At 39.4% G+C, this 10,082-nt stretch overlaps 1 protein-coding gene across 2 annotated transcripts; it reads left to right on the top strand.

The window, feature by feature from the left end:
- The first annotated feature begins 2,077 nt into the window (after positions 1-2,077).
- Positions 2,078-7,976, top strand: LOC138211030 (UDP-N-acetylglucosamine transferase subunit ALG13). Of its 2 annotated transcripts, XM_069170580.1 has the most exons (6): positions 2,078-2,287; positions 2,417-2,701; positions 3,416-3,578; positions 4,116-4,254; positions 4,352-4,504; positions 5,911-7,976. In XM_069170580.1, exons 2-5 carry the CDS (start codon positions 2,621-2,623, stop codon positions 4,461-4,463), a joined length of 495 nt encoding a protein of 164 aa, XP_069026681.1. In that variant the 5' UTR covers positions 2,078-2,287; positions 2,417-2,620; the 3' UTR covers positions 4,464-4,504; positions 5,911-7,976. The 2 variants fall into 2 exon arrangements, with proteins under 2 accessions (XP_069026681.1, XP_069026680.1); XM_069170579.1 differs by having other exon boundaries at positions 2,079-2,287; positions 4,352-7,976.
- The last annotated feature ends 2,106 nt before the right edge of the window (positions 7,977-10,082 follow it).

The following is a 10,082-nucleotide window of genomic DNA, read 5'->3' as shown; positions in this document are numbered from 1 at the left end:
TGTCAAATTAGCTGTCACTTGATACGTTTTATCATTTTTAACATGATTGTGGTGATCCTCTATAAAAGCATGATTTAAAAAAATCATGTTAAAATGACCTGTTTCAAGTTTGTTGCCAAGTGGAATTGGAGGAAGGTTTCAAATACTGTATTATCTTACAAAGGACCCTGCATTCATTATTTTGCTTAAATAACAGTATCAGTAATGGAAGGCGATGCATTACTATGAAAAATGTACTTAGCTAATAGTATAGATAAATGCTCTGAAATGATTAGTTCAAAGTAAGCTAACAGTTAAAATTGTTAACTAAAGACTAACGGGTTGAATTGTTGTCTGAAAGTCTGACGAAACTGAACATTGACAATTCAATTGAAAAATTAACATAAAAAAAATATCCACTTTTACATAATAAGAGTTCAATAAAATGCAGTTTGAAATATGTTCAAACGAATACTTCTGAACATGAGAGGTGGTGTTAATAAAGGGCTTCTTGAATCCATCTGACAGGCCTGTGGGGTGAAGCCCGGTGAAATAGGTTGGGAACCACTGACCTAAAGAAATGTCACATGGAGTGTGTGGACATCTTCTGACCTGCAGCGTCTCACTGGGTTCATGTGGGCTGCAGGAGCTCGGCACCGTACGAGGTGGAAATATTCCCAGGAGTGACAATGTGCCCACGGAGCCCAGCTGTCGGTGTCAAGTACAAACTTGTGCCCTGATTCCTCTGCAGAGCTCCGTCAGCAGGTTTGCTGCTGTACACCTGCATGCTCCAGGTACGGGAAGTCTGTACATCACATGCAGCCCTCGCTTTTATGCTGCATGTTGCAGGAGTGCTTGCTCGGCATAAATGGAAAGGACAGAAAGAGACAAAGCACTTCAGTGTCGCTTAAGGGCCTGTGTTCAGAGCGGGACCTGTCTCAACATGTCCCAGGTGTCAAAAGACTGTGGACAAGATGCGAGCCTCACCACACCCTGCCTGACAGACTTGTGATGGACTATTTGCAGCAGGAATGTGTCAAAGCTGGCCTTTATAATCCATATTAGACGTGGCATCACATTGTTTGTGTTAACGTCCACCACAGCAGGTGAATGCCCCTTCTAAAATTGTTCATAATGTGGACAAACTTCAGTATTGTCTTCAGAAACTTCCTTCTTTTGCTATTAAGCTTATTTTTCTGCTCTTCTAAAGCCTCATTGACTTCCATTTCCTGTACATTGAGGCTCTTGACATTTCAGATCACCACACAGCGAACTAAAAGCCGCATGCTTCTGTTCAGGGTTTGTCCAGCTGTGCTCCCAGCCACCGGTCCTGCTTTCATCGCCACACAGTGAAACATGAGTGTGGTGAGCTCTTCAGGGAGCTTTGCAGGTGTGGCCCTCCGGTAGTTACTCTGTTTGCAGACATTTGATTTGCCATAATAGGAAAAGTACAGGTGTTATTGACGGTGGCTCAGTTCTATTAAATATCACAGCAAGTCATGACTGTGTGACACTGAGCCAACATGAACAATGGACCTTTTTCACAGCAGAGATTTGACTTCTTGTTGTGGGAAATGCCTTTTTAAAAAAGATTTTTAGTGTTTTTAGTTACACCTGTGATTTTCCTGCTACGATGGATCAAAACATCTGCTGTGAGTAAGGTTGATAAGGAAGCAACTATTTACAGCGGTGCTTTTCCTTCTGATGCGACGTGACAAAATCTCTTGTGTGGAAAAAGGCCCTTCAGTATGATGTCGATTTTACTGTTTTCTTTTTTAATATGCTAAATAAAGACAAACAAGCACAAAGGGAAAACATACAAATCACATGTGCATAGCATTGTCTTTCAGTTCAGTTTTGCTTATTTCATTTGAGATGATGTTAATGTGTCTCACTTTTTCCCCATTTGAGCCTTTTGCAGTGACAATACAAATCAGTTCTTCCATCAGATTTCCTCGACTGTTTGTACCCACTGGTCCAGTGTTGGTGGGTCCGCTTTGCCTCATCTCCCGGTCATCTAATCAATATGACCATTCAAAAATAAAGTAGCCTGCAGAGATATTCTGTGGGAACATTATATCTTGATGTAGGTTTACTGTTTTTTTTTTATCAATACAGTCTGCTCACCATGTCCTGTGCGCCTACTGTATTTGCAAAATGTTTTGTTTTTGTTTTTTTTGATGAAGGAAACAAAATGGGAATTCTGTCTGATCATCTGACGATGGGTGTTTTGATATTGTTTTTTAAACATGCTACCTTTTTAAGGATAAATGACGCGAACAACACTTCATGGATCATCATCAGGAAGGTATATTTGATTTATATCCTATTATTATTTAAAATGACTGTGTAAAGAGGCTCAGAAGCATCACAACCAAGACTTTCTGTGGATCGATACAGTTTACATGCAGTAAACTGGTATTTTTCCACGCTGCAGCTCAAGACACATCACGGCCTGCAGGGAACACCTCCGGACCTCTAGGTGGCGGCACAACACATTTTAACACCACGGCTGTGACGTCATCTGGTCCGAGGCGGAAGCAGCCGTCAGGTCTGTGGCTGCAGACATAAGATAAAGGATGAGGTGTCCGAAAAGTTCTTAAAATCTTTGACAATTAGGTTGAAAAACTGCCGAGCAGACATGAAGACGGTGTTTGTAACTGTCGGCACCACGAGCTTCGATGAGCTCATTGAAAGCGTCACGTCCTCTGAGGCTGCGCAGGTGAGTGACGTTCGGCAAGAGGCATCTTTTCACCAACATTTACTGCAGTTAATACAAAGTGTGCAAAACAAAAATCGGAGCTGTGTGTGAACAGTAGAGGTTCAGGACAAAGAGCGCGGCTGCACAAGTCGAAACGCTGCACTAAAAATAGAAATATTGCTGTTTGTCGGACAACCTGTCTTTTTATTCCTAAAATGTGTCCCAAATGAAAACACGAGCATATATTCTCATGGGAAAAACAGTACAGTTATGAGTGGAGAATGTAATGTTTGGAAATGGAGAAACCCTGGCCTTTAATCTTGTTTTATTAATACCTTTTTGATTGCTTCTCCAAAAATGGCCTCGTTACAGCAGTTTTATAAATGTCTGTTGCTTTAATAGTTTTATATTTGGTTTGATTTGGGTTTAGATCTGCCTTCAGTGCCCCCTTTGTCTGTTTCATTGTTGACAATACAATGATTTATTGCATGTTTTCCTACATGTACTTTGAATATCTTCAATAAAGTTGTGCCCCAGTTGTGACAAGTGGGGTATATTTGAAGACGTCACCTGATGAAGTCATATTGTGTGAATGCCTCTTTCCAGGATCTTTAAAAAAAAAAAAAAAAAAAATGGCCGTAACATGCAGTGTGTAGTTTAATTGTATTATTTGAAAATAGTGCTTCTCTATAAAAACAACTTCATTGACACAGAGTTATTTCTTTCTCCGCACAGGCTTTAAAGGCTCGTGGATATGAGCGTTTGGTTCTTCAGGTTGGAAGAGGATCTCTTCTTCCAGCTGCTGACAGCTGTCCACACATCAGACTGGAGGCTTTTCGATTCAAAGACTCCATCGCAGAGGACATGAAGCAGGCTGACCTCGTCATCAGCCACGCAGGTGAGGTCATTTTAAAGATGTTGAGCAGGTTCTCAGCACAGATGTACTGTGCTGAGAACCTGCAGATGTTCAAAAAAAAAAAATCAAACTACTCTCTATTTAATTTTTTTTTTTTTTTTTAACAGAGTGCAGATTAATAAGTAGAGTTTAAAAATAATTCATGACCTGCCCAGAAGACATTAATGTCTATGCAGACTTCAAAGTAAAAGTAAATACAGGTATGTTGGCGGTGTGCAAACAGGAAACTGATGACTAACGCAGCCTGATACAACATGAGGGCATCAGAGGATGTATATGTAATATTAAAACAGGAGGATGTTCAAACAGTTGAAATCACACAGACCAAGTTTGGCTGAACACTCTGAATACGAGATTCACACATTGGGCTGAAATTCAGGCCTGTCACTGCTTACTCTGCTTAATTGATGGAGCATGGAAAATAGTGCAAATGCAGATCACTAAAGTATCAGCTAAATATTGTTTGGGTCTGGTCAGCAAAAATAATCTTGAGCTTGTTTTTTTTTTTTTTCTCCTCAGGGGCCGGAAGTTGTTTGGAGGCTCTCGGTGCAGGCAAACCTCTGCTGGTCGTCGTCAACGACAAGCTGATGAACAACCACCAACTGGAGCTGGCCCGACGGCTGCACATGGACTCCCACTTGCTCTACTGCACGTGCAGGTATGAGTTCCTGTCAGAACTGATGCTGTTTGTTCGTGTGAGATTATCCAGATAAACCAAAGGTAATAGGCATTTTTTGTGTTGATGAATGTTTCAGCACCCTGACAGAGACTCTGAAGACCATGGACCTCTCTGTTCTCCAGCCCTTCTTACCTGGACAGCCACAGAACTTTGCAAACTTTCTAGACAAAGCCCTCGGCATTAAATGAACCTTTAATTCCACCTGCTGCTTATTTCCTGTTACACTGAGGTGAGATGAGTTTTAGATTATCGTGTTGCTGTAGATTATGATTGAATAGGACAACTGACACTGCTGTGTTTTATATTTTTGTATGATATAATAATATATGTCCGACTTCAAATCCACATGTATGTTGTCAGTTCTTTGTATAATAGTTTTAGATTTAGCTTCTTTAAAAGTTGTATACAATTGAAAGAGAAAACGGAGACAAATAAAACGCAGTGATTTAGACAAAGCTGAACAACAGGCTGCGGCAGTCAGTGCAGCAAAGACTACGAACCATAGAGTCACAAAACCCAGCGATGGAAGTCAGGAATTGTTTGAAAACTCTGGAATCCACAAACTATAGGTTCAGATGTGACTGAGCCGTTACATCTTATGCCTCTGTGCCGACAACAGCCGCGGAAGGAGGCATAATGTTTTCGGGTTGTTTGTCCCTTCCTTCTGAACACAATATCTCAGGAACACCTTGAGGAAATTTCTTTAAATGTAAAACATGCATTCACTTTGACTCGAGGACGATCTGATTAGATTATGGTGGTCAAAGGTCACAAAACCACGTGTCCACAACTAAAGAACTTGTACACTAATTATGACAATTTCACACAAAGCTCTAATAGGATCTGTAGGATATCCAAAAGGTCAATGGATAAACTTCATTGTGAAGTCATAATGTTCTGTGACAACACTTTTCTGTCCATTATTCAACACCGTAACTCGGGAACAGAAGGAGAGATTATCAACCTAATTCACGGTTGGAGAGATACTGAGTCTGTGACACTAATCTTAGGCGTCCACCTTCAAACTGTGGTGATTGTTTAGATCTTCTGTGCTGTTGGGTTGATGTGTGCAGCATTCATGTTTTAAAATGTCAAAGTCTTCATGACATATCTGATATGAGTCTGTATAAACATGAAACATGTAAACTGCAACGTGACTGATAGGAGGAGGCATAGAACGGCAACGCAGTAATTCTAGTTTTACTTACTTTCTAGTTTTGTTGTTGTGTAAATTTAGAGACTGTATAGAGAAGTCAGGCTTACTGCTAGCTCCTAATTTTAGACAAAATAATTTATGGCATCTATTTCATGAAGACTGTTGGTCTTTGTGGCATGTTGGGAAAGAGACAGAGATTACTAAAAAAAATAGCTCTTAAATAGTTTATCTTTGAAGGAACTTTTGATTCATCGCTACAGATAGTATACTTAACAGCTTATTTGTTTTGTTGTGTTGTTTATTTGCTTTTCCTATTGCCTGTGTGGCATACATGTTTTATTTACAGTCTGCTGTGTATTTAGGCTTAGTGAAAAGAGCTCTCTTCTCAAGAGGACAGATGTCTCGAGTGAGGATAATCTCTGCCCGTAGGTGTGTGATTGCTCTAACTTGTTTGTTTCTCTCTGTCTGTGTGATCCCAGCGCTGCAGACTGTTCTTTCACTGTAGGCCAAAGGCTGCAGCTGAACGCGAGCTGGAGGGAATTCAAATTACAACAAAATGTACATTTATTTAAAAAAGAATTGTCTACCGTGAAATGAAATTTAAATAATCTACCCCACACTCTGCATGGCTCTCTGAATGTAATGAATATCATTTCCTTCTAGTTTGCACTTATTTAAAAGTCTGACAGAAAGCCGGTTTGATGTAACTGATGCAGATTTCCAGAGACGCTGATGGAATTTGCTGCATCGCAGAGAGATGAGTTGTACCAGTGCTCGCCACGAGGGCGAGATAATGTTTAAAAATTATAACCTTGTGGGGTGATTTATCATTTGTCCTTCCTGGCCGAGGACAGCGCTCCATCCTCTCCCAGTCCAAACTGGCAAAAACAAAGAACAGATGCTGACATTGGGTGGCATTTCAACTCGAAACCACTTTTAAGAGAAAGATTCCGATGTTGTACAAGGTCCTGGTGATAATATTTTAACTAGTAGTCCTGTTTTCCCATATCTACCTGTCTGTGTGTTTTTTCAAAACAGCAGTGGAGAAGATGTATTTTATTTTATAAGCTCAGATAAGAGAAACCACCATCTGCTTCACTGATCAGAGAAGGAGAGGCTATCAGAAATCATCCAACCAGCAGAGGAACTCTACAGTTAACTGTATGTCCTAGCAGCTTTGGAAGAAGGATGTGGAATTCCAAATGAGGCTTTTTATTTACATTTTAATAAATTTATTCTTGTTCAGCTTTGAAATCATGTGCATAGAGGCGTGGCTAAAGTGCCATTAAGGAAGGCACACTGTTCAGTTTAGGCAAAGTGTTGATGTTGAGCAAACTGCTAATTCCTCATTTCTTGGAAAAAAAGTTTATTCTTTAGAAGAGATTTTATTAGACAGGAAATGATGGGTCAGATGCAGCACACACACTCTATTCTGGCTCTTCAACCAGAGTCTGGAGACACACAAATATTGATTGGCAACTTTAAGTTATTACCAACTTTAAACCTGTTCAGGTAAAACAGGCCACAAAAAAAAAATCAGTTTCACCAGCATTTAGTTATGATACAATAAGTTCTCTCTTCACAAATTGAATTAGCCATAAATGCCATTTCAATCAGTTTGATTAATATTTTAAGTATCAAATCTGCTTTAACTGTTGTACAGGAGGAATAAACGAGGAGACTTCTTAGGAAAGTCCCTCCAGTTTGTTTGTAGAAATATTTCTGTTGCAACAAAGGATTTTTGTTATGATGCGAAACTCGTTGGGAAAGGTAACTTTCTACAGTTCCTTAATGCGTCACAGCTGCCAGTAAATATGGCATAACGGCTTTAGTTTATGATTCTGTAGTGACACCAGGCAGATGTTGATCAGCTGAACTAAGTAAACAGTGACTTTTAAATGTCAATAGAAATTTAAAGTAATGGGTCAAGCCACATAAAACAGTGAATTTATTACAAAGGCAAAATGACAAGGCACTCAAAAACACCTTAATGAAATGCTACCATTAGAATTCGTTCCGTCTCACAACTCTTGTCAGACGTAAGCACGGGACAAGAGCCAACAAAATTCTTTCAGAACATAAAATAACATTAAATTTGATTAATTATTTGGCAGTTCCTGACATTCACAGACAGTTTCTGGGACACAAGTTAAGCCCATTTATACACTTGTAATCTTTTGTAAGTCAACATCTTGCAGAATCATTAACTTCTTTTAAATCACTTCTTAAAACCCATTTTTATAGAATTGCATTTAAGTGATGTCGTCCTTTTATGTCCTTTTATGCAGTTCTTTTGTTCCCCTGTTCTTGTTTGTTTATTTTATTCATTTATTTATTTGTTTGTTTTCTATTCCATTTGCTCGTTTTGGTTATTTGTTTGGTTTTCTTGTCTTCATTACCTTCATGGTATGGTCTTTTTTGCCTCCTGTTTTCTTAAATGTTTACCGGTATTGACGTCATGTATGACTATGCTTTGCTTCTCTGTAGAGTAAACTCTTGTTTTTAAAGGTGCTATATAAATAAAGTTATTATTATCTTTATCATATATTTAAATGTAGGACAACGCTCAATGCCAGACTGAAAATAACGTCCTTACTGTTAACATTTTAGGCAGAACCACAACCTCCTGTAGTTTTTCTTTGACTCAGCTCAGCTGTAATTGTTGGATTTTGCCTGCTTCTGTCGGACACATTATTCATATGATGTTGGTGGAGATGGACGCTCGAGTGTGTTTTTTTTTCCACACTACAGTGTCTCTTCCCGCTTTATTTTCATTCAAAAAGTGTTCTCTGAAACATAAAGGTAGTCAATGACTCGTAGTTGAGGGAACAACGTTACGTTAATGTTGCCTGAATGCATGTTTGAATGTTGTCTTGAAACTGCTGTGTTGTAGCTGAATGTAGAGAAAACACTTCTCTGCCTCACCGGGACCAATGAAGGGCTTAACATTAATTTTGTGAAAAGAGAAAATAGAGTTTTAAACCGCAAACGTGTTGTCCTTACACATCAACTCATAGGTGAATATCTGACTCAAAATCAAAAGTGAGCCTACAAATAAATTAATCAGTCTCGGACTTTGAGGTTTAAACCAGCGATGTAAATTGAAATTGTAACGGTTATGACTCTATAGAGATTGTAAACAACAAATGTGATATTTATTTAGCTTCTTTCCTTGTGTTCCTTTTAATGGACACAACATCCTGTTCCTTGTAAGGAACACGAGGAAATAAAGTTCTATTTAATATTGCTAAATACTTCAGATTAGTAACTGCGCTCTCAGTGCACATCGCTGAAATGAACACTGTGACCCCTACACTCTGAAAACATCCTGATTCAAACCAATTCAATTGCAGGATTCCTGATGAAGAAACAAACCTCCCATTCATCAAGGCAAGAGTGGACTGAATAAGTCCATACAAAAAGTAACAACTGGGTCAAAGCAGAGGGTCAATCAAACAAGCCTGAATGCAGTGGTCATTTGTGAGCATCACATGGCAAGAGGGACTGTGATCAATGCTTGTTGTGTGTTTAGTTTAGATCAGGATATGGCCACGAATGACGCAGCTTTCCTTTGCCTTGGGGATGTTTGGATGATTTGATGTATGAGAGCGAGACGATGGAAATTTCACGCCTGTTATGTCTTTGTGTGACTTTAGCATATTTCAGAAGAGATACAACATTTTGATCAGTCTCTATGGTTTTATTCCAGCCTCCTAATGTGGTTTTGATCAGTCATATATGAACCCATCTTGACTCCAGTTGCTCGATGGCTTTAGCCTCAGAAGTATATTCCTGTTTGATGTCCATACTGGCTGTTTTATCGTACATTTGGACAAAACTAGACACTGGAAAGTAACATGTCTATGTAGTCGTTGCACATCTCATTCAAGACCTTAGGGTATTATTATGCCCCTGCAACAGCCTTGCTCTTGGAGGGCTCCAGAAGTTTTTGTGGATGCAGAGTTTTAATTAATATGTATTAACAAAGGCGTTAGCTGGGGTAAGAGTTCAGTGCAATCAGTTCTTCCTGATGCACCAATCTGGGGGAAACTATTTCTTTATGGACCCGGCTTTTTGTATAGAGGTGCTAAGATACTGAAATAGGAAAGAGCCTTCTCCATATTGTTGCCTCAAAGCTTGAAGCACAGTATCGTCAAAAGTATTATTGTACGTTGGAGCATTAGATGAGACTTCTCTGGAAGTAGGGAACCCAGCCCAAACCCTGAGGAAAACTTCTGAAATGTATTTAGGCCAAAGTGTCCAAATACCTTTGGACACAACAATGGCTGAAACTTGGCAAAATAAAGGCAAAACCAGACTTAATACTGGCATCGATTTCCAGCACTGGAGACAGCCGAGTAAAGGAATGACGTTTGATTTTCTGAACTCACGACGCTTCTTCTGGACTGGTGAGTAAACAGCTGTTAATGCCAACATTGGCTATGTAGTGATAGTTTATATAGGCAGCTAATTGTATAACATTACTGACCACCTATAGCTCTGTAGTTACCAACAATGATGTTAAAAAAAAACCCTCCTATCTCTGATGTTTTTTCCCTGTTGTGTCCTAAAAAAAAGATCCTGATAGAAGGGCTCTAGGGCACCAGTCTATACAAGGGAAGACTGGAGTGAAGTGACTAAAGAGGGATCA

This window comes from Embiotoca jacksoni, unplaced genomic scaffold, assembly GCF_022577435.1.
Source record: "Embiotoca jacksoni isolate LCO1_2020_lvr unplaced genomic scaffold, fEmbJac1.0.p SCAF_5, whole genome shotgun sequence".
NCBI classification, from domain to species: domain Eukaryota; kingdom Metazoa; phylum Chordata; class Actinopteri; family Embiotocidae; genus Embiotoca; species Embiotoca jacksoni.
This window is presented reverse-complemented; position numbering and strand designations above follow the sequence as displayed.